General features: G+C 40.9%; 1 protein-coding gene across 1 annotated transcript in view; it reads left to right on the top strand.

The window, feature by feature from the left end:
• The window catches only part of LOC124555389 (probable low affinity copper uptake protein 2), a 77,148-nt gene that overhangs the window by 15,631 nt on the left and 35,436 nt on the right, over positions 1 to 26,081 (top strand). The window contains exons 3-4 of the mRNA XM_047129282.1: positions 9,427 to 9,568; positions 23,178 to 23,389. Of these exons, the coding sequence (XP_046985238.1) occupies positions 9,427 to 9,568; positions 23,178 to 23,389 (354 nt within the window). The remainder of the gene's footprint in view (positions 1 to 9,426; positions 9,569 to 23,177; positions 23,390 to 26,081) is intronic.

Below are 26,081 nucleotides of genomic sequence, written 5' to 3'. Positions count from 1 at the left end.
CTCTAACTCTGTCATCTCGAAATTCGCAAACTTGCAACACAATGTTCTACGCAATACAGTACTGAACAGTAACTGACAGACAAACAACAACGAAACTTCTGGCAGTTACACTTTAAACACAGGCATGTGCAACGGTGCCAAATGCATTTTGCTCCAACACACTATTGGTGGGAAATTTTGAATTTTTTGGAATGTTTTGAACAAACCTTGTATTCCATAATGCCCCACAACAAATTTTTTCAACCAGACTTAGCTGAGAAAAAAAGTGTTGCATTACTTATTGAGTGCATCTCGTCTTTGGAGGGTGTAGTTGAGACTGGAAGTTTTTCACATTTTTCATACCATATGTGGTTTGGGCCCTACTATTCATGTTGTGATGAGCATGAACTGGGATGTTTATTTCAACATTCTCAATGACCAAATGTTTCCCTTCGTGATTATTATCTGTAGTCACTTCCACCCTCCAAGGTGACACAGTTGTGTTCATGGGACAGAGCGTGTGTATTCCTATTTTGATGAGCACTCAGTTGCACCTTGACTGACACCTTATCTTAATGAATAGAAAATGTCTGGGTCTATTTGAAACAGTGGAGGAAACATAGCCATCACCATCACTGCAATTTGGCAGCGCTATGATATATATTTATCAGCAGACTCTATTTCTCACAGAATTGAAGTCATTATTGAAATGTAGTGTTTGTGCAATATATTGTAGGGGTGACAAATTTTTGTTTGGAGTTCTTTTTTGTACATAACAATAGACTGTCTTTAGAGACTGAAATAATTAAAAGCAAAACCATAATTTCTCAAATTAGTACATTTATCATACAGAATTCAGTAACTCATTTAGACTCACAATAAGGGACTAGTCTAGATTTAGAATAATCTGGTGTAGGTATTGGGCTAAACTGAATATCCATATTGTGAGATGAAAGGAAGTAGCAACATATAGTGATCCTTTACTGAAGACTGTGGTGATTACTTTCTTCCCAAGTACACTTAGGTCCATCCTGGAGGATACTGCATTATCGTAGGCCAGACACGAGGGTTTGTGTACCTCAGTGAGGCTGAGGACTATGCTGGCAGTAGAATGGCTACTGGCAGGGTCACCCAAGCTTGGCAGGCATCAGTGGAGGGAGTTGATGAAGTGTGTCCCACAACTTAGGGAAGGGAGGGCTATGTTTTTCTGAGGGAGCTCTTCCAGCAGTGTTGGAGATATATATATAACAGTCTGTAGTGGGCAGCCACTGGGGTGCTGCACCCTTCCTATCCCTTCCCCCCTCCCCCCTCCCGTCGCCCCTTCCGCAGATTGTATAAGGCTTGCTCAAGCATCAAGACTCTGTGTGGATCCACATTTGTTTGTTTGCCTAGCAGCTTGTGGGCTCTCAATGGAATGACCTAAACTCAACTCTACACATGATGCGATGGGTGTACTAACAACTAATACCTACACCCACCCAACAAACAGAGCTTGGTTAGTCAGTCTGCTCAAGAAGAAGTCTCAGAATTATAGTAACAGGACACTGCCATAACACTTTCATTGTAATCAAGAGGGCAGGTAGAGTCTTTGAGAAGGTCTCTCCTTTCTATATTCGCAAGGCACTGGAGGGTATTGCTGGGTCCTTAAAAGTGTTAAATGTCTTCATAATGGAACACATTTAGTTGAAACTGCCATGTCAGACCAAGTATATAAGCTTCTGGGATGCAAGGCCTCAGTTGAGTACCCTATTGTGGTTGAGTTGCAGAACACCCTTGACTTCTTCAAAGGCGTGGTTACCTGCTCTGATATAATGGAGATAGACCCTTAGAAGTTAAGTGAAGAATGGACAAATAAGTGCAGAACTATGTGAGGAGAGTCAGTGGCACATCCAAAAACTGCAGCATTTATTCTAATGTTCAAAGCTGTGGAATTATCTGAACATACTTTTGCAGGCTGTATCTGTTGTAAGGTTCAACCATTTGTTGCCAACCCAATGCGATGCTTCAAATGTCAAAGGTCTGGTTATACCACTGTGGAATGTAAGGGAAGGCTGTGTGTGGAAATTGTGGAGGTTCAGCTCAAGAACCAGATAATAATGTATGAACTGCTGTGAGGATCACACAGTATGGGACAGGAAATACAGGGTCTATAATGAGGAAAGGGAAGTTCAGGAGTTGAAAATTATGACATGCATAGCTTATGGTGAACTAAGACAGTTTTCAAAGCTATGCAACTTCTGATGTTTGCTACTTCTTTTGCTATCAGTAGTTCTAATGGAATGTTGCCTACTCCTGGGACTTTGTTTCGACTTAGGTCTTTCAGTGCTCTGTCAAATTCTTCATGCAGTATCACATCTCCCATTTCATCTTCACTTATGTCCTCTTCCATTCCCATAACATTGCCCTCAAGTACGTTGCCCTTGTATAGTTCCTCTATATACTTCTTCCACCTTTCTGCTTTCCCTTCTTTGCTTAGAACTGGTTTTCCATCTGAACTCTTTATATTCATACAAGTGGTTCTCTTTTCTCCAAAGGTCTCTTTCATTTTCCTGTAGGCAGTACCTATCTTACCCCTAGTGATGTATGCCTCTTCATCCTCACATTTGTCCTCTAGCCATCCCTGCTTAGCCATTTGGCACTTCCTGTCAATCTCATTTTTGAGACGTCTGTATTCCTTTTTGCCTGCTTTATTTACTGCATTTTTATATTTTCTCTTTTCATCAATTAAATTTAATATCTCTTCCGTTACCCAAGGATTTCTATTAACCCTAGTCTTTTTACCTACTTGGTCCTCTGCTACCTTTGCTATTTCGTCTCTCAAAGCTACCCATTCTTCTTCTACCATATTTCTTTCCCCTGTTCCTGTCAATCAATCCCTAATGCTCTCTTCGAAACTCTCTACAACCTCTGGTTCTTTCAGTTTATCCAGGATCCATCTTGTTAAATTCCCACCTCTTTGCAGTCTCTTCAGTTTTAATCTACAGTTCATAACCAATAGATTGTGGTCAGAGTCCACATCTGCCCCTGGAAATGTCTTATAATTTAAAACCTGGTCCCTAAATCTCTGTCTTACCATTATACAATCTATCTCAAACCTTCCAGTGTTTCTAGGCCTCTTCCATGTATACAACCTTCTTTCATGATTCTTAAGCCAAGTGTTAGCTAAGTTAGATCAAGTTATGCTCTGTGCAGAGTTCTACCAGGCAGCTTCCTCTTTCATTTCTTATCCTCATTCCATATTCACCTACCACTTTTCCTTCTCTTCCTTTTACTACTATCGCATGCCAGTCCACAATAACTACTAAATTTTCGTCTCTCTTCACTATTTGAATAATTTCTTTTATCTCGTCGTACATTTCTTCAGTATCTGCGGAGCTAGTTGGCATATAAATTTGTACTACTGTGTTAGGTGTGGGCTTCATGTCTATCTTGGGCTAAAATAATGTGTTCACTTTGCTATTTGTAATAGCTGACCCGTGCTCCTATTTTTTTTAAATTCATTATTAAACCTACTCCTGCATTACCCCTATTTGATTTTGTATTTATAACCCTGTATTCACCTGACCAGAAGTCTTGTTCCTCCTGCCAATGAACTTCACTAATTCCCAATATATCTAACTTTAACCTACCCATTTCCCTTTTTAGATTTCCTAACCTACCTGCCCGATTAAGGGATCTGACATTCCACACTCCGATCCGTAGAACGCCAGTTTCCTTTTCCTGATAACGACATGCTCCTGAGTAGCCCCCATGTGGATATCCGAATGGGGGACTATTTTATCTCCAGAATATTTTACCAAAGAGGACGCCATCATCATTTAACCATTCAGTAAAGCTGATTGTAGTTTCCCCTTGCTTTCAGCTGTTCGCAGTACCAGCACAGCAAGGCAGTTTTGAATAATGTTACAAGACTAGGTCAGTCAATCATCCAGACTGTTGCCCCTGCTACTACTGAAAAGACTGCTGCCCTCTTCAGGACCCACACGTTTGTCTGGCCTCTCAACAGATACCCCTCCGTTGTGGTTGCACCGATGGCATGGCTATTTGTATCACTGAGGCACACATGCTTCCCCACCAATGGCAAGGTCCATGGTTCATGGGGGGAGGGGGGGGGGACTTCTCACATAAGTAAAGAAAAAAAGGTTACACAAAAAGTCATTCAAAAGTGAAGAAGGTGGCTTCAGATAAACCCTCAGATAGGTGAGCACTCTCCCTTTCCAGTGCTGGTTTTAATTTTGAGGATATTTATATCCACATAGGGAGACAGGAGAGCCAGGCACTGTCTAGGGTTCCCCTTGACCTCACGGGTAAATCAGCACCATTGAGAGAGAAGGACAAGGACAACCATTACTAATAAATGGTGTCCACAGGGACTTCGGTGTTACAATGGAACTTAAAAGGATACTGCTTATATTTGGATGAATTACAGCTCCTGAACCTATAGAGACTGGTCTACACCTGCTTACAAGAAACTCATTTCAAAGTCACCAACTCATCTACATTAAGGGGCAATCACCTGTAAAGGAAGGACGATGTTACTGGAGATAGGGCTAAGGTTGGAGTGACTGTTCTCATCAATAACAGATGCCACACCATTCCTGTGCCTCGTTATCATGGTCATACAAGCAGTTGCAGTGGAAGTTCCCACACCAGTGTGTTCTTTAAATCTTCTGTCTCATGATCTGTTGGATGCAGTTGCATTGACAGAACTCGTCCACATACTTCGGTGCCCATTCCTCCTCACGGGGGACTTCAGTGCACATAGTGTGCTGCGGGGCTTGGCTACCTCTTGCTCCAAGGTTGAATTATCAAATGCCTTGTTCATTCAGAAAATTGCAACTCTGCTCAGATAACACACTTTTCAAAGCTGCAAGTCATCTACATCCATTGATCTTTGTTTTTACTCACCAACTATTGCAGATTCAGTTCAGTGGGAAATGGTCACAGATTAGCATTCCAGTGTGGATTCGCCTGCTGACTCGGTTGCAGTACAGTCAGCAGGTCACCTTCAAACAACACGATTGTGCTCAGGAGATGGTGCACATTATCACCTGTGAGATCTGACGAGCTGCCACAGATTCCATTCCCCTGTCTAGCAACCATATCAGACAATGGCCTGTTCCTTGGTGGAATGACAAGCTGCTCGGCAGAGCCAGGCATGCAGCTTTACAGAAATTTAGACGTTAAAGGAAACCTTGATGCCTTCAGACCTGCAAGAGCATATGCGAGGTGAGTGATAAAAAAGAACAGAAGAGGAACTCTTGGAAGGAATTCGCAGCTTCCTTTAATTGGGCAACTTCCAGTCCACAAATTTGGGAGTCAATACAGTGGATTTCAGGCAAGGCCAGTACACCTCCCTTATGGCCTTACTGAGAAATGGAGTCTTGATGAGAAATGGAGTCTTGATGGACATGCCTAAAGACATGCCTCAGGTTTTAGCTGAGAATGATTTCAGTCAGCCAGACAAAACTCCTGCATTCTAGGTGATTGTAGGATTGTGGAGATGAGGTGGCTCCCTTTCTTCTTACATTATCAGGAGGTGTACAATCTTCCATTCTTCATGTGAGAACAGGAATCAGCTGTTTACACGGCCAGAGACATTACTCCAGTACCAGATCAGATTCATTATCCCATGCTCTGTCAACTGTGCTCTGAAGCCAAAGGCAAGCTCCTATCTTGTTTCAGTCAGATCTGGTTTTATAGACTGTACCCCATGACTTGAAAGGAGGCAATATCTATTCCATTTGGATAACAGGTAGGATCATACAAACACTAACAGTTATTGGAGCGTAATGAGTGCATGGTCTACCACCACTTCTGGCTCCTCAAATTTCAAGGTCATCTATGGTGCTCCCAGTGAAGTTTCAGGTGTTACCATTTGGCCCTTGACAACTTCTGCTGGAGATTCCTTCTGAAGCTGAAATCATTTGGTTGGTTTGTTTTCTGACCTCGAAAAAAAGCATACACCACTACTTCGAGGTACAACATACTTTGCCAGCTTCATGAATGGTGACTGTGGACGTCTGTTGCTTCTTATTCTATCCTTCGTCAAGGACCGGTGCTTTCGATATTGTGTTGATAAGCCCTGTCTGACTGCTACATTCAGGATAATGGCGTCCCCCAAGGCAGTGTACTTAAGAGTCACATTGCTTGCAGTTGCTATCAGTAGCATCTTCTCCACAGTCCAGAGCACTGTTAAATGCTCTTTGCTTGTGGATGACTTCACAATCTTCTGCTCTTCCTCCAATCTTAAGATGACAGTGAGGTAAGTCCAGCTAACAATCAGAAGTCTGTAAGGTTGGGGCAATAAAACTGGTTTTAGGTTCTCAACAGAGAAGATCACATGCATCAATTTTAACTGTGCCCGTCAGAGTTTTAACTAGCCAGAGCCCACAGTGGGAGGTAGTGTTTTACACTTTAAGGCCACTATGTGCTTTTTGGGCCTGCTATTTGACTCAAAACTAACCTGGCTCATTAAAGATTTGCAAATGAAAGGATTCAGGTCACTGAATATTTTTAAATACCTGAGCAGAAAGGTGTATGGAGCTAAAAAGTCCCACCTCCTGCAGTTTTATAGGGCATTTGTCAGATCCAGATTGATTACAGCAGAGGATTTATGGATCAGCATGTGTTTCCTAGCTCAAGATGTCAGGCACTGCCCACTGTGAGAGCATTCGGATATTGTGTGGAGCCGATCGGACCAGCCTATTTCCGAGTTGGTGTACAGAGGCTGGTGAACCATCACCTTGGATTTGGCAGCACCTCTTTCTGGCTCAACAGGCCATGGAAATTTCAGCACTGCCTCAGTCATTGGTATTTAGTGCAGGAATCTGTCCGAACTTCGAAACAGAGTCCAGGAATTGGTGCCATGCGACCAAGCCATTTGGTATATGTGCTACTGATTGTCTCAAGGATCTAGATACATCAGGCTTCTGGATACACAGCTAAGGATGGAAAAACTGGTGCCTTGGTGTGTTCAGATGCCCAAAGTGATTTTAAGCCTGATACGGTACAAGAAAACTTGTATTCCAGATTACATTTTTATAACTCTGTCTTCTTTAATTTTAAATACATACCACCATTTTGTCATGGTTTATGCAGATGGATCCCATCAACACCCTTGGTTGTTCAGTGTTTTCCCTGATATGGTGTTCTAAGTGCACCTTCCAAAACAACTTGTAAATTATTGTGCCGATATATATGGCATTATGGCACCACTGGAGTCAATTCTTGAGCATCATAGTACGAGGTTTCTTCTCTGTTCTGACTCGCTCAGTGCGCCACAAGTGGCTCACCAAATGTGTCTGGTGGACCAGTTGATTCAGCTCATCCAGTTGATTCAGGTCACCCCTTACTTTGGGTACAGCTCTGTGGCAAGGTGTCTTTTCCTGGGTACCTGGACCATCAGGATACAGGGAAAAGGCATAGCTGACAAGCCAACAAAACAGCCAAAGGAGCATATCAGAATGGTGTTGTATGTTGATGTGCCATCCCCTTGCACACCATCATATCATTATCTGACAGATGAATTGTGCGTCAGGGGGAAACTGAATGGTTGGAGGTGACAGAAAACAAACTGCATTCACTCAAATCGACTACACAGGCGCAATGGACTTCATGCCATCCCCACTGACTGAAAGAAGTTCTGCTCGCCAAACTGCACATAGGACATAGCCTTTCAACACAAGGTTTCCTCCTCTGGCAGGAGGATCCACCACTATGTGGAGTTTATGGTGTACCACTTTCAGTTAAGTACATTTTGGCTGTGTATGTCTTACATTCTGATACAAGGGCAATCCTTGGTTTGGCTGGAGATCTGCCCGCTATCCTGCCAACACTGACACCAGTATTAAATGGGTTCTGAAATTTGTGAACTGTTGGGGCTCATCAGTAAAGTGATGGGGAGGGGAGGTTGACTTTGCATTATAAACTACTACTCATGTGGGGGGAGCCTCCCCCCCCTCCCCCCCCCATCCCCAGCTCACAATGAGAATAGCATCCTGACTTTTCCTCGGAGCACTGATGACCATGATATTGAGTGCCACACATTCAAAATAATAATAATAATAATAATAATAATAATAATAATACTCTGGTAGAAAGCAGGTATCACTCCTCCCACCTATGAGTAATTGAGTTCCCGCAATTCTAGTAAAATCTGCAATTATGAAATTTCACTATATTTATTTTTAGTGTGTTTACAAGTATACACTTACTCATTCTGGGGTCTCCTGTATATCTTTCACCTACGAACCTTATGTTTCTGCATGAATAGCTCCATTTAGTTGTTTTTATTTCTTAAATATAGTACAGTATAGGCCTATCTCATTTTTGCCAGTAATACCTCAGGTCACAAAGAATGGGTACAATATGCAGAACATACTTAATTTAGTATAAAAAGGTACCGATTAATAAAGTATACACATTTTCAATGGTTTTCCAGCAGATACAAAAGTTCAGCTCTTAATAAAATACAGTGAAGAGGATTCATTGGTGTTCCATTCCTTTTTCTCCACCAGTGAATGTATTTTCTGAGCTAATAGATACCGGGCCTTCTTTGAAAATGTTAGACTTCTTTGCCTCTTACTCTAAGCTTCACCTTTCAAAGTAAACAAAGTGGTGCAGTGGCAAGGCACTGAAGTTGCATTCATGATGAAAGCAGTTTAAAGCCCCATTTGGCTGCCCCTGTTCATATTTTCTGTGGTTTCCCTGAATCACTTAAGGCAAATGCTGGTACTGTTCCTCTGAAATGGAGAGGGCCAGTTTCCTTCTACAACCTGAGCATGTGCCCTATCTCTAATGACTTCATTAGTGGGGTGTTAAACCCCAGTCTTTCTTTCTTATTCTTTCTTCCTTCTGTCAAATGCGATAATATGATCAATATATGTTAACATTGTAAGTTCTTATTGTTTGACATTTATTTTGTATATCTACCTTAGTTGTATTCTTTATTTGATTATGAAAATATTGTATTAATTTGTTAATGGTAATGGGCTATGATTTTATTAACTTGTTCAGTATCTTTGTGACCAATTCACTTAGGAATTATAGAATAAATATTGAATTTAATTTGTACATATCAATTCTTCTATAAAACACATATTGTTTTTATCACATATTACACATTTATGAGGGCCTTCTAATTGTGGGTCTATAGAACGAACATGTCTACTGAATATAACCTCCTCCAAAGAAATTTGGTGTTATTGTTTAACTGGATTGAATTCCATGAGGCTGGTAGGTGTAAACTTAGTGATACCGAGAATGAATTGACACATATTCATAATGTAAAACAGTTCTGGATAATTTTGAAAATAATTTTGGCAGGAGAAATATAAATAACCTGAAATTACTTTCCAGAATATTTTTATCATGCTGCCAAAAATTATGTTAGTAGTTGGAAATATTAATTAAAATTTAGTGTGTCTTTTTACATTTATTTTCCAGGTTTCATAGCAATATGTTTTGGACTTAGTGCATTAGCAGTTTTGTATGAACTGTTGCTGGTATACCAGATATTGTTGAAGCAAACATCTGGTGTATGGAGGCATGGGAGAAGTAGGATGGTGCACACCTTGCCACACAGAAGGTAAAGTAATTAGTAAGATGAAACTGAGGAAAGAAACAAGATGGGTTTCACAGGATTGCATAGTAACTACAGATCTGAACCTGTATCTCAAAGTCAGAGTGAATGAGACTCAAATCCCTATCCAACATTCTGAAATTAAGTTTCCTGTTTCTGTTCTTCAATAATTTTATTCAGTATCTATTTGTTTTGTGTTCTATTTGAAGATGAAATGTCAAAGATGATGGCTCTTGAAATGTGACTGATATCTAGGTGTGGGAAGAATTTATCGTTGTACTACTGTTGTTTAGTTTTTGTGCTTCATATGTTCAACTTCTGCAGCTCTCTCTCCATGTTCATAGATTTTGAGTCACAGATAGGCACAACAAAAAGACTCTTACAGTTATAGTTTTCAGCTGCTAAGGCCTTTGCACTCACTACATCTACATCTACATCTACATTTATACTCCGCAAGCCATCCAACCGTGTGTGGCGGAGGGCGCTTTACGTGCCACTGTCATTACGTCCCTTTCCTGTTCCAGTCGCGTATGGTTCGCGGGAAGAACGACTGTCTGAAAGCCTCCGTGCACGCTCTAATCTCTCTAATTTTACATTCGTGATCTCCTCGGGAGGTATAAGTAGGGGGAAGCAATATATTCAATACCTCATCCAGAAACGCACCCTCTCGAAACCTGGCGAGCAAGCTACAGCGCGATGCAGAGCGCCTCTCTTGCAGAGTCTGCCACTTGAGTTTGTTAAACATCTCCGTAACGCTATCATGGTTACCAAATAACCCTGTGACGAAACGCGCCGCTCTTCTTTGGATCTTCTCTATCTCCTCCGTCAACCCGATCTGGTACGGATCCCACACTGATGAGCAATACTCAAGTATACATCGAACGAGTGTTTTGTAAGCCACCTCCTTTGTTGATGGACTACATTTTCTAAGAACTCTCCCGATGAATCTCAACCTGGCACCCGCCTTACCAACAATCAATTTTATATGATCATTCCACTTCAAATCGTTCCGCACGCATGCTCCCGGATATTTTACAGAAGTAACTGCTACCAGTGTTTGTTCCAATATCGTATAATCATACAATAAAGGATCCTTCTTTCTATGTATCCGCAATACATTACATTTGTCTATGTTAAGGGTCAGTTGCCACTCCCTGCACCAAGTGCCTATCCGGTGCAGGTCTTCCTGCATTTCGCTGCAATTTTCTAATGCTGCAACTTTTCTGTATACGACAGCATCATCCGCGAAAAGCCGCATGGGACTTCCGACACTATCTACTAGGTCTTTTATATATATATTGCGAAAAGCAATGGTCCCATAACACTCCCCTGAGGCAAGCCAGAGGTTACTTTGTCTGTAGACGTCTCTCCATTGAGAACAACATGCTGTGTTCTGTTTGCTAAAAACTCTTCAATCCAGCCACACAGCTGATCTGTTATTCCGTAGGCTCTTACTTTATCAGGCGATAGTGCGGAACTGTATCGAACGCCTTCCAGAAGTCAAGGAAAATGGGATCTACCTGGGAGCCTGTATCTAATATTTTCTGGGTCTCATGAACAAATAAAGCGAGTTGGGTCTCACACGATCGCTGTTTCCGGAATCCATGTTGATTCCTACATAGTAGATTCTGGGTTTCCAAAAACGACATGATACTCGAGCAAAAAACATGTTCTAAAATTCTACAACAGATCGACGTCAGAGATATAGGTCTATAGTTTTGCGCATCTGCTCGACGACCCTGCTTGAAGACTGGGACTACCTGTGCTCTTTTCCAATCATTTGGAACCTTCCGTTCCTCTAGAGACTTGCGGTACACGGCTGTTAGAAGGGGGGGCAAGTTCTTTCGCGTACTCTGTGTAGAATCAAATTGGTATCCCGTCAGGTCCAGTGGACTTTCCTCTGTTGACTGATTCCAGTTGCTTTTCTATTCCTTGGACACTTATTTCGATGTCAGCCATATTTTCGTTTGTGCGAGGATTTAGAGAAGGAACTGCAATGCGGTCTTCCTCTGTGGAACAGCTTTGGAAAAAGGTGTTTAGTATTTCAGCTTTACGCGTGTCATCCTCTGTTTCAATGCCATCATCATCCCGGAGTGTCTGGATATGCTGTTTCGAGCCACTTACTGATTTAACGTAAGACCAGAACTTCCTAGGATTTTCTGTCAAGTCGGTACATAGAATTTTACTTTCGAATTCACTAAACGCTTCACGCATAGCCCTCCTTACGCTAACTTTGACATCGTTTAGCTTCTGTTTGAGAGGTTTTGGCTGCGTTTAAACTTAGAGTGAAGCTCTCTTTGCTTTCGCAGTAGTTTCCTAACTTTGTTGTTGTACCACGGTGGGTTTTCCCGTCCCTCACAGTTTTACTCGGCACGTACCTGTCTAAAACGCATTTTACGATTGCCTTGAACTTTTTCCATAAACACTCAACATTGTCAGTGTCGGAACAGAAATGCAAATGCAACTCATACACATGACTGCAGTCTCGGGCAACTGGAACCACACTGCGAGCAGCAGCACCAGTGCATGATGGGAGTGCTGACTGGGTGCGGTTGAGGAGGAGGCTGGGGTGGGGAGGGGGAGGGATACTATGGTGGAGGTGGTGGACAGTGAAGTGCTGCAGGTTAAACAGTGGGCATGGGAGAGGTTGGTGGGGGAGGTGGGGGGGGGGGTGGGAGGGAGTAGTGGAAAAGGATAGAAATAGAAAGACTGGGTGTGGTGGTGGAGTGACGGCTGTGTAGTGCTGGAATGGGAACAGGGAGGGGGCTGGATGGGTGAGGACTTTGACTAACGAAGGTTGAGGCCAGGAGGGTTACGGGAACATAGGATATATTGCAGGGAAAGTTCTCACCTGCCCAGTTCAGAAAAGCTGGTGTTGGTGGGAAGGATCCCTATGGCACAGGTTGTGAAGCAGTCATCGAAATGAAGGATATCATGTTTGGCAGCGTATTCAGCAACAGGATGGTCCATTTGTTTCTTGGCCACAGTTTGTCAGTGGCCAGTCATGTGGACAGACAGCTTGTTGGTTGCAATGCCTACATAGAATGTAGCACAGTGGTTGCAGCTTAGCTTGTAGACCACATGGCTGGTTTCACAGGTGGCTTTGACTCTGATGGAATAGGTGACGTTAGTAGGTGGTGGTGGGTGTATGTATGAGACAGGTCTTGCATCTAGGTCTGTTACAGGGTTATGAACCATGAGGTAAGAGATTGGGAGCAGAGGTTGTGTAAGGATGGATGAGTATATTGTGTAGGTTTGGTGGATGGTGGAATACCACTATGGGAGGGGCAGGAAGGATAGTGGGTGGGACATATCTCATTTCAGGGCACAACAAGAGGTAATCGAAATTCTGGCGGAGAATGTAATTCAGTTGCTTGAATACCGGGTGGTACTGAGTTACGAGGGGAATGGTCCTAGAGGGACTGCTCATCACTGCAGATGCAACAACTGTGGGTGGCTGGGCTGTACAGAAGGGACTCCTTGGTATGGAACAGGTGGCAGCTGTCGAAGTGGAGGTATTGCTGATGGTTAGTTATTGGTGATTGTTAAATTCCATCCTGGATTTTCCATTGTCTGATTTTTGTCCCTATATTTGATATTCAGTTGTCCATTACATTTTTCAAGACGGTTAAATTTTTAATTGTAGTTTTGGGAACAAAGCATCATCATGATGTGGGGTTAGATGGACAAGGTCTGTTCAAAAAATTAAAGAACATTCGTAATTTAGCACCAATGGTGTGTTGGGGCGAAATGCAGTTGGCATCCATGCACACACCTGTGATTAAGGTTCAACTGCTGGATGTTTCATTGGGGTGAGTCTGTTAGTTATTGTTCAGTGCTGTATTGAGTAGAACATTGTGTCACACAGTTTGTGAATTTCGAGATTGCAGAGTTAGAGGAGCAACATGTCTGCATTAAATTTTGCGTGAAACTCAAGGAAACCTTTAAAGAGACACAGTAAATGATGCAGGAAGCCTATGGCAGTGGGTGATTAAGCTGTACTTGGTGTTACAAATTGTTCACATGGTTTAAAAATGGCCAGACAGAAGTTAAAGATGACCCTCATTCAGGACACCCTTCGACGTCTACCGACGATGCTCATGTTAGGAACGTCAACAAAATTGTGCATGCCAGTCAAAGACTGACTGACTGAGAGATTGCAGAAGAATGTAACATTTCAGTTGGATTATGTCATGAAATCCTGACACAGCATCTTGGAATGTATCATGTTGCCACCAAGTTCATTCCACGGCTCATTAGTAAAGACCAGAAAGACCTTCATCTCACAATCTGTGAAGCTTTCAGATTGTGCAAATGAGAATGAGATGTACCTTAAGAGAATCATAACTGGTGATGAGATGTGGGTCTATGGTTATGATGTTGAGACCAAAGTTCAGTCTTCACAGTGGGTTGGGAAAGGTTCTCCAAGACCAAAAAAACTTGTTGGGTCAGGTCAAATATCAAAACCATGCTGATAGTTTTCTTTGGCTTTGAAGGATTAGTTCATCACAAATTCGTGCCACGGGGACAAACTGTTAATCGATGGCATTATCAGGATGTGTTGCTATGCTTCTCGATGGTTACCATGTTTGTGTAGAGGCTCATCGAACACTGAATTCTTCACATGGTGTCACATACACTTGGCTGCTTGAGGGTATGACTCTGTAATCAGGGTGTAACTTCAGTCCATCAGGTTATGGAGAGGGTCGATGCAGAATTGGTGCCTACCCGCACTCATTTCTTAACGTTTGTTCGAGTGGACCTCCTATCTAAGATAAAGGCATGCTATTAAGTCAGGAGATGCCTTTCCCCTCTCAGAATCATGAATGCTACGATACTGTTTTTACTATGAGGGAGCTTGAATGTGCTCTCACCTTGTCACGATCCCCTGCTCTAGTATCGGATGATAATCATATTTAGATGTTGCAGCATCTGTCTCGTGGTGGCAAGCACTTTCGCCATCATACATATACTCACATCTGGACAGATGGCACATTTTCCAGACGTTGGCGTGAAGCTACTGTAATCCCCATTCTAAAGCATGGTAAGGACTTACGTCTTCCATCCAGCTACCACCCAATTTCCCTCACCAGCAATGTAACAAATGTTCGATGGTCAGCTGATGTGGTGGCTTGATTCTTGGAATTTATTAACAAATACACAATGTGTGTTTCATAAGCACTGCTCTACAGTTGATCATCTCTTCACCCTGTCAGCCCATATTATGAACAATTTTCTGTGGATATTCCAGACTGTAGCTGTGTTTGATTTGGAGAACAGTTACATACAATGGGCATCTCCATACAGTGCACATGTGTGGTTTCCGGGCAGCCTGCCCAATTTTATTTGGGGTTTTAAAGAGACAGGGTTTTTGAGGTACATGTGGGTTTGGCTTCATTGAACACCTTTTTTTTAGGAGAATGGGGTGCCTCAGGGGTCTGTGCAGAGCATAGCCCTATTTACCATAGCAATTAACCCTATCATGGACTGTCTCCCGCCAGGCATCTCAGGCTTTCTTTTCGTTGATGACTTTGCAATCTACTGCAGCTCTCAATGGACCTGTTTACTTGAGCAACAATATCAGTGATGTGTTGACCGTCTTTACTCAAGGAGCTTCACAATGGCTTCAATTTTTACACTGAATTTGTAGAGGCATAAGGAGTTTTTTCTGCTGTCCTTACATTTCAGTCCTGTTGCTCTTTCGTTTGTCGAAACTACGAAATTCTCGAGGTTCACACTCAATAGGAAACTCTTCTGGTCATCCCATATATCTTATATCGCTGCACACTGTACCTGATCTCTAAATATCATATGTTTTTTAAATGGTACTTTATGGGGAGTGGATTGGAAAATTCTCCTCCTCTTATATTAATCCTTTGTCTGATCAAAAATGGTCTATGGGTGTCTCATTTAATCATCTGTGTGACCGTTTATTTTATGCTGTCTCAACACAATCCACCATCAAGGCACACGTTTGCCCACTGGAGCTTTCTACACTACTCTAGTTATAAATCTCTGTGCTCATGCTGCGGAAGTACCACTGTCATACCAGTATGATGTTCTCCTCAGTAGATGTGTGTTCCATCTGTCCTTTATGCCCAACCATCCATCCTGTGTGTCCTTTTTTGATGAATCACTTGAGCCCAATACAGGGTAAGCACAACTTCTTTGTTGCCTGCAGCAGTTAGCTTTTGTATACTGATTTGGAAGCTTAAGGTTACATTACCTGCCATTTTACTGATGGGTGAGAACCCTTCACTGTCTTGGCTTTTCATCTTGGACTTATTTTGCTTGCCAAGGCCACTACTCTAGATTCGACCTATCGCTGTAAGGTTTTCAAACTTTGCACACAACTTGGAGACAACACCTTCGTGTACAGTGATGCTGTAAGACTGACCATGGCATCGGACGCTCCTTTGTCATTGGCAACAAACATTTTAGGTATCAGCTTCTAGAACAGCACTTGATTTTTACTGCAGAGCTTTCTGCTCTCTATCAGTCCACCTGGTACATCCGATGTCACAGGCATCTCAACTGTGTATTATCTTCATATTCGATTTGTACCCTCCAGAACCTCTGTATGCCCTACACATACCACGCCATTGTGAAGCTCCTTGAGTAAAGACGATCAACACATCACTGATATTGTTGCTCAAGTAAACAGGTCCATTGAGAGCTGCAGTAGATTGCAAATTCATCAACAAAAAGAAAGCCTGAGAATCCAAAGAATACCTCCACTCACTTGCTGATGATGGAGCGTGATGTTCAAGTGGGTCCATGATCATGTCGGAGAGTTGGGGAATGAAGCTGCCAATGCTGCAGTCCAACTACGTAGGCCTTTTAGCTATTCTGTCCCTTCAGATGATCTCTCAGTTGCCAAATGTAGGAACGTCGTGTCACTCTGAAAGGAACAGTGGTATACTCTATATGGAAACAAACTCTGGGAAATTAAACGCCTCCCAAGGGCTTGGACGACTTCCTCTCACCCCACTCATTGTGAGGAGATACTTTTAGCTAGGTTGCATATTGTGAACTGTCGTTTCAGTCACTGTCATCTGTTAAGTGGAGACCTTGTGCCACTCTGTGTTTACTGCAACCAATCTTTGAGAGAGTGCCATTTTCTGGCCCAGTGCCTATATTATAACCGTTTATGTTTTAATGAATGTTTGCCATCTCAGTTGTCAGATATTTTACCACATATAATACGAGCTTTAAATTAATTTTATTTTTCATTTGTTGCAGTAATATGGTGAAGAAAATTTAATTTTCAACCATTTGAGCAACCTCATCAAAGGGGAAGTGATGGTTTTTAGCTATCCCTCTACTCCATTCAGTTATGATCTGAGTGTTATTGACTTCCAATTCATTCATTAATTGACCTATGACCTCAGTTGTTTTGCATTCGTAAGTGACAACAAACTACAATGTCAAGTGTAACCCAGTTCCAGTATGTAACAATGTTAAACCTTGTATGTAAAATATTTTATATAAATCACGATAACATCAGAATAAACTTCCTGTATACACCATTTCTCTGCAATGCACACTGAGATGCTATTTAGTGAAATAATTGTGTAGAAAGTGTAAGATGTTAAACATATGGCCTCCTATCTGCAACCATACCATCCAGCCGCTCTCCTCAAATGTTCACAATCAGCTCCCAAACTCAACTGATCAGCTTGAAACTGTTAGCTTGGTGGGCATTATTGGTATGAGCCAAAGGCACACAAAATGCTACCTCTACATTCCTTAATAATAAAGTAGTGGTAGAATATTGGTGAAGAAATGAATCTGATTAGGGGGTAAAACAGCTTACTATCAAGAGGATTGCTGCTATGGTTGTCAATAAAGTCAGAATTATTTATTAAAGAAATATAAATAAATGAAAATATGCCTTCACTTCACTCCACCTATTACATCGTACATCAGCTAACATTTTCTCAACTCAATTATTATGTGAGGCTTGGGAGTGAATTTTATGGCTCCCAGAGTCAGAAATGTTGCAATGTACTACATAGTAAAAAAGTTACTTGTATTTATTAATAACAATCATTTAAAAAGTGCACATTGTGAAAGAAATTATCCCTTGAGCAGGGGCAACTATGTATAAAGTGCGCCAACCACTAATAACATTGTTTTGCACTATTTCATTGTTGTTTTACAGTTGCAAGCCCATACCTATTTAGTCATTACTGCTTCAGCTTACACACTGGTAAGTTGTGTTGTCATATGTCCAAGTGAACAGCAGAAATGCAAAATAAACAGTTAAATAAGTGAGAAAAAATTTACGATCTGTGCTTGAAAATGCCCCAGATTCTGAGCTGGCAGCACATCCCACAATGAGGCGGTTGTCTACATGATAACAAGTAATTGAATAAGTGTTTGTTGGCTGGGATTTGATGCAACTGCGCTGTTTAATGCTCTGAGTGGGTCACAAAAAAAATTAAACAGTGATTTAACTCACATAATTTAAGTTTATTTTATTGTTGTTTAATTAAACTAAGATTAAACTGTGATTTTGCTCATACTACTTTACCTTTCAAATATAATGACGGCTGTTGTCTACATGTTTACAAAGTACACCACGCCCCGCTTTGTGTTATGAAAATCGGTAGGCCCACTCGAGGGTTAATAACACAGACAGAAGAGCTAAAGCTATATGAGACTTAGCTAAACCACAGAAAGCCAAAGGAAAATAAAACATTGCAATTTATGCTAGTTGACAGATGCAGATGATTTTAAGAACCATTATATAAATGTAGTAGATACAATTGAATTAACAGGAAAAACAGAAAAATCAAGGCAGTCCTTTGAAAAATGCATCTCCGTAGCAATGTCCTACTTCAGACCTAACTGTATTGCACATACACGTACATATATCTGCATAGATCTGCATGACTACATTGTCCTGGCCAACTTGTTTGTATGGGCACTGGCCTAGAAACATGTGCCTATTGACGAATAAATGCCTGATCTGTATAGTGTGTTCTTACCTTGAATCCTTCCATTATTTATATTGCACCAAGGACTTCCCAAGGACATAACATTTATTCGTGAAAAACTCTCACCCACTTCCCCTTTTGAAATTAAGAATTTGTTAATCCTTGCCAAAATAAAAAGTAGACTGAAGAGATGTCAGTAATTACTGATCTATTTCATTGCTGAAACCCAAATCCAACTGTCTAAAGAAAGTAATTTACTCTAGGACAGCATCCTGATTTGCTTGTAATGATATGCTTAGTGATCCATAATTTTGATTTCACAAGGATTTCTTAACTGAGAATGCAATTTACACATTCTTTCAGTCAAATATTAAATAACAAAAAAATTTACATTTAATTTTTGTGTCCTCATGAAAGAAATTCAATATGTAAATCACAGCACTTTGTTTAAAATAAAAGTTTACTGGAATTAATTATGTAACTGACAAATGGTACACATCATATTTAATTAAAATAATGCAGAAGATTGTGGTGTGTTGTTCAGTGACTACAGACAGGGAAGATTTTTCTTATATACTGGGGATTAATTAATGGAGTTCCACAGGGTACAAACTTAAATCCTCTGTTTTTACTCCTATATATAATTGATTATACATTGAGTATGAAAGAAGTGGACGTTACTCATATTGCAGATTTACTGTTAGACATACAACAAGGGAAGTTGTAAATAGTACTTTTTAAAGTGTTATTGCCTGTTTTTCTGCCAATGGTCATTGCTTTAATTACAAATTGTATTGTCCACTCTGCCTGTTGGTGTGCTTTATTTAATTTTTTGTAATTTGCATTGTACAATATGTATAAAATCTTGTTTCAATTAAGTTAGGTCATCAGTCACCACTTAATGTTATTTTAGTTAATTCTGGCAAATAGTGAAGGTGTTGACTGGAGATGTTACTGTAACTCTCTCCAGGATTTATAGAGTTTTCAGCAGGAACAGGCCCCATGCCAGAGTAGAATGTGTAGTAAGGCATTCAAAGAACGGGGTGGTGAGAAGGGCCTGATAACTGGCAGATTGTACAAAAGTAGGTAGAATTAAAAAGCACAGAGACGGCTTCATGTTAGAGACAGAAACGGGTTTCATAACTTCTGAAGTGGAGAGGAGTCTCAAGTATCTGTAAGGGTAAGGAGACTGTAGCAAATTTTGAATATAGTGAGAAAAACATAAGGTAGAGAGGAGGGTTGGGAAGAAGAAACTTCTGCTGCTCGATAGTAGACAGTGAAGATTGTCAGGTAGGATATGAGAACTAGAACACTAGTATATCTGTACCTATTCCAGAGCTCAGTGTATCAGCCATGACCTTGCAAAGAAGGCTCCTGGACCTATCACCGTTGTGCATTTTGTTTAATTGTTTGCATGTCATGATCAGCTGTGCTGTGAAGCTAGTTACTGTAAACCTAGGAATAGCTGTGATGGAAGCTGGCATATCCCAAATTGATGTGATACTGGTCATGGCTATCAGTAGACAGTATGAGGTTTTTCAAAGCAAGGGCTACACCTGAAATAGGTTATTGAGTTTACTGGCAGAGAATGTAGTGGGTGAAATCAGATTCGCATGGCCCAGTTCCTGTTGTAATGGGGAAGACTGATAGATCTTTTTAGTGTGAATTTGACTAACAGGAATCCCTACTTGTGTGTGGTCTTGGTAATTATGTAAGGTAATCTGATGGTTACAAAAGAAAAAGACTATTGTGCACTACTGATATTTCATCAAAATGTTAGGGAAAGCCAGTCAGTGCTGCAGAAATAAATCTTGACTGTGATATATAGTGTTGACCCATTTCTTCTTCAAGTATTCTTTATGGGCATTAGTAGCTGCCATCTGTGCCAAAGATAACATTCTGTTCAGATTGACTGAAGTGTCAAAATTTTGTTCTGAACAAATGTTTCTGCAATTTATCAAGTGTTGATGTATCAGTAAACTACACAGGGAACCAGTATGTGAAGCAGTAATTGGTAGAAGTGTGTGTTTCCCTCAAAGAAGTAATGTATAATATCTTTTAGTGCCTTCTTTTATAGAATATAATTGGTTTGGTTGGTTGGTTAGGAGAGTAAAGGGACTAAACTGCAGGGTCATCAGTCCCTGTGGTGATTTGGAAAGTAAAACGTTCATATAAAAAGGTCTAGTGAACAGACTGATATCTCAATGATAACTAATTGAAAAATGCACACATGTGCATGCAAATGGAGAGAGGGGCCAAGGAGTGCCAAATAACACTGAGCACACTTAGTTGATGAAAATTTATGGGCTGTAGGGAGTCAAATGTAGTGAGGCAAGTTTTATAATACAGTGAAGCAATGCATAAACATAAAAGTTTGTAACAAGCTATGAAAAACTGGAAAAGAGATGCCAGAATTTTGGTGAAAATGTAAAGAATACAAGTTGTGAAAAAAGAAAATGTGTTTACATGTGACTACAGAGAATATTGGACAACTGTGACCTATAGTTGTGCAAAATATGTGACTGTTTATAGCTTAATATTGGAAAAATGTGAAATAAACAAAGACTGTGTTAACACCATAAGTGAAAAACTTGTTCCTGATTTGTGACATACAATTTGTTGTATAGTTGTAATGTGCAGCCCCCTACACAACCTTTCAATAGATATTCAAAGCTGTATAGTGGTCTGGCTCCAGACTCCTACAGTCGTCAGGAATGAGCCAGGTGGGATGTGATGGTGAGAGTCTAGTTACACTTGAGAGTGCCAAGAAAACATCATTGACAATAACACATTTATTCAGCAGTAATTCAGGATTGTTTTCCAAAGCACTGCACCACAGCTGGGCCGGCAGAGTAGCATCTCATCAGCGGTGGAAGGTTGGCATTCATGCGTTCATCTTGCAGCATCACCAGCACAGCAAAGCATTGGGCGACAGCTGCTACGTCATGGGTGGCCGTCGACCATGGAATCTGGTGGCCTCCAACTCTGCGTATCGATCTCCATGGCGCTCATGTGGAGTTAAGCCCCAAGTTCTTATGAAGCACTCAATGGCTCATAGGGGTTGGCTCTCAGCGCCTGTGTGGGGAAGATGAGCCAGCAGCCTCAGTGTCTGCCACAGGAATGGGATGAGCAGCAGCGGTACCCACCTACTCGAAGGCGGATGACAGACAATGTCCAGGTCATGCAGATGAAGCCTTCAGCAGGCCTGCAGGGTAATGGCGGCCTCTGCATCCCATCGAATTGTCTTGGAAGTTGGCAGTGCAGCTGGCAGTAGCCACGTCCACCTGGCTGGACTCGTGGTCCCATAGACAGTTGGATACAGTGTGCCGAGGGTTAATTTCCCTAGCCTCCCCTCTCACTGAATAGCTGCAGCTGACACAAGGGCTGAAACTATGCAATGGGCAGCCAGCAATCGGTGCTCATCAGTCAGCCATGAGTTAAGAAGGATGGGATATTTATGTTGGCACTTCCCATGTGCTTTGCGGCAGCAAAGATTGCTATGATATCGTGTGTCCTGGCTTTTCCTTGCTGTCATATCTCCTTGTGACTTCAGACTTTGTCAACTTTATCTTTCAGAAGCTCTTTGCTCTGCTGTCTTTACCTGAATATTTATTGTTGTGTTATTCCTAGCCTTCCTTACGAAACTCTGCATTGTCACTACTATGATGGTACCTCTCAGCTCCCATGATGTCATTATGCTTTGCTTGCAGACTTAGGAACGTGGTTGTTCCCTCGTGTTGTGATAGCTTTTGTGTTTGCCGCATCTCGCTCAGCGTTTCTCCCTAGCTGGCAGTCTGCTGATCATTGACACAGGTGGTTCAGCTTCTGGGAGCCAGGGCTACTAATCTGGGGCATAACAGCTGAATGATATCAATGCTTTGACCAATTTCAAAAGAAGCATTCACTGGTAGTTTCTAGTGGCAGTTTTATTTACACTGACAAAAAAAATGGTTCAAATGACTCTGAGCACTATGGGACTACTACATCTATGGTCATCAGTCCCCTAGAACTTAGAACTACTTAAACCTAACTAACCTAAGGACATCACACAACACCCAGTCATCACGAGGCAGAGAAAATCCCTGACCCCGCCGGGAATCGAACCCGGGAACCCGGGCTTGGGAAGCGAGAACGCTACCGCACGACCACGAGTTGCGGACTTCCACTGACAAAAAAAGCATTCTTACCATTGGAAATTACATTGGTGATCAATAAAGGTATTTTGTTTAAACTTTGTTCTTGTCTTACGACACAATTCAAGGAACTTTAAGATACACCTTGTGTGATATAGACACTACTATTGAGATAGGATAAAATAAATGTATCGTACGTTACCTATCTGGCCAGTTCTTCATAAGAAACCGTAAAATTTACCAAAATTTATTGAGAAGTTTGAGGTTGTTAATGTATAGAAATAAAAAAGTTAAGTTAAATTTACAAATAATGAAAATGTTTGATAGGAGTGTATGGGTATGTGCATCAGCTGCCATTGGGAAAACAGAATGCACACAAAATATAATGACAATAATTTATATTTAAAGAAAGAGGGAAATCATTTTGAGAATGAAGGTATCAGATTTTGGTACAACATTAGAAATGAATTACTTTCTTAATATGAGTAGTAAGTTATTGATGCATAAATTTCTGCATGACATAATTTGTGATTGTTACAGGTTTTACTCTAGACTTTTCCAAACATTGCTGTACACTGCTCAAGTTCTTCTTTCCTACATACTAATGCTATCTGTAATGACATACAATACTTACTTCACTGCATCAGTTGTACTTGGTGGTGGCATTGGTTATTTTCTACTATCAAATTCAGTTTTGGAACTGAGGGACTTTGGTGGCTGTGACAACTTTGCTGATGATGGCAGTAATAACAGTGAGTACTTTTAATGTCTCCAGTAGTAAGGATGCCATTGAGATATATGAGAAATAGTATGAAAGAATTCTGTCCTTTACATGTTCTTAAATGCTGTGTGGTTAATAGCAGAATAAAATGGAGGTTTCCTTACAGTAATAATTGTAATAATTCATGGAAATAACAAGTACCCATAAAGCTGAAGGGAACTGGACAAATGAGACACACAACTTTCTTATTTGGTCACACACACACACACACACACACACACACACACACACCGGAAGAGAGAGAGAGAGAGAGAGAGAGAGAGAGAGAGGGAGAGAGAGAACAAGTATGTGTGTGGGGGGGGGGGGGGGGGCGGTGGACCACAGCTCATAGATATAGACGTATGTGTATTGATGTGCTGTGAAGAATAACAAAAGTTCACAAACTGAAGTACCAAGGTTCAGATATATTTTCTGGGCTTATGTACTACACAGTGCCTCCAATGGAAGGCGAGGGAGTAATTATCATATTAATTTTTTTTTTCTATAGGCGTGTATGATACTATTGTTTTGGCCAGCGTTAAAGATAACACCGCCTATGTAGCATGTGGTAGCAATGATCTCTGGGGGTCTGATATGAATAGATGGTGGTAAGTGTTGGTGCTACTGCTCACAAGGTGGGACCTTTGTGGCTATGCATGTCACTGGGCGACTACTGCAGAACTGAAGGGAGTAGTTTGATGAGAAATAGCTGCCATTTGGCCAACAATAATTCTCAGAGCCATGAGCAACTCTCAAGTGAAGCTCACAGTACAGTAGCAGTGAGAGTTGATTGGTGAATGGTGATACCTTTTGAATTTGTTTGAAGGAATTGCAACATATGACCACCTTACATGAAATAGTGTGATTTGGTTTCCTTGGATTGTTGACTTTCTATTGCCTTTCAAGATATGGAGGCCTTTTGTGCTTCAGCCTGTATTTCACTTGTGAAACATGCCCTAGCTGTTAGCATACCCATCATTTCATAGAAAAGGTTAGCCCTTTAAAGAACATAATTTTAGAGTGTCATATGTCACTTTGTGATAAATATGATCATATCACGATGTGTGGTTGAAGTGGTTACATGTTCACATCCCATCAACAATGGACCTGGTGCACAGTATTTTGGAAAATTCTTTATATGGTGTTTGGAACTTTAGTAGTGGCAACTATTTATCTGCAGCTCGTACAAAATAGATTTGTGTTTTGAAGTTTTACTGACCTTTAAAGTAGTCACCAGCACTGTGTATAACTTGGTGCCAGCGATGTGGAAGTCTTGGATACTCTTAGCAGTGCCAGTTGTGTTGACAGTTTGAGTGTCGCTGTCTGTTGCCCGGTGAATTTGTAACAGTTCAGTTTTGGAACACAACCTACGACCAGCATAGAGACAGACGTGATAACGCTTTCTGCAGGACCTGACCATCATTTTGGAGGACAATGCTCAAGCACGTACAGTGCAAGCTGTTACTAATTTGTTTGACTGATGGGGCTGCTAAGTGCTATACCACCTACTGCACTCCCCTGACTTAAGCCCTCGTGAGTTCAACTAGATTTCTAAACTGACGGAAAGACTTCACGGCGTTCGCTTCAGAACTGCTACAAATTCGTCAGGCAATAGACTGTGCTGCTCGAACTGTCAACACAACTGGCACTGCTAAGAGTATCCTACGACTTCCACATTGCTGGCAATGGGCTATACACAATGGTGGTGACTACTTTGAAGGTCAGTAAACTTTTGAAACATGTATCTATTTTGTATGAGCTGCAAATAAATAGTTGCCACTATTAAAGTTCCAGTATTCGCGCTGTTACTGGATGAAATAATTCATTTTCTTTTCTTTCTGGGCATTAGTGGCCATTGTGGATTTGGATAAACCCTTTCTTTCAGATACTGCATGAAAAAAAGAGGCACTGTCAGACCATGTGAATATAGTAACTGAACTACCACTGAAATGATGCTATTGCTGCATAATGACACATTGGTACATATTTTAAGAATATATTATGATATACCATACCAGGTGTAAAAGGGAACATTTTAGCTTATTACATCATATGATGTTACTATATGGATCTGTTTTTTTTTTTATGAATATGTTTAAGCGTTCTCTCCAGTCTTTTTCCCCTTTTTGCTGCTTGGCAGAATATTTGATAATTTACTGTTGGCTGATGAGATTAATTCAGATTTGTAGTACATTGTAAAAATATTTAATATCTATGGGCTGTGGTGCACATTAATAAGTAAGTAATAAATTACTATAGTAGTTATAACATCTAACATACATAAGTAGCAGAGTAGTCAGGCAAATAAAAGTGATTACACAGCTATTTCTAACTTACTGTTTAATATTTGTGTATTCTGAAGTTATATTTTTATAAGAACTATTAATTATTTTCAGATGTTCCTCATGTAGTAGTAGTGAGGAACTTGTATCCTCCTCACTGCTTTATCTGTGTGGTATTTTTGGGTTTTACATATGTAACTGATTACTTTTATCCTTCATTTTCAGTCTTATGTTATGATGTAATTTGAAACGATCCACTGCTTTATCTTTGATAGTATTTGTATCCTTTTTGATCTGGTCTCAGCTTTCTTAGACATGGTATGTTATGCAAGTAATCACTTATCTTCTGGCTAATTCCCCCTCTGCTTCAACTTGCTTACTATGTTTCAGTGGAGTTGTTTT

The sequence above is a fragment of the Schistocerca americana genome, chromosome X (genome assembly GCF_021461395.2).
Source record: "Schistocerca americana isolate TAMUIC-IGC-003095 chromosome X, iqSchAmer2.1, whole genome shotgun sequence".
Classification (NCBI taxonomy): domain Eukaryota; kingdom Metazoa; phylum Arthropoda; class Insecta; order Orthoptera; family Acrididae; genus Schistocerca; species Schistocerca americana.
Note: the sequence above shows the minus strand (reverse complement) of the source record. Positions and strands in the feature narration are given on the sequence as shown.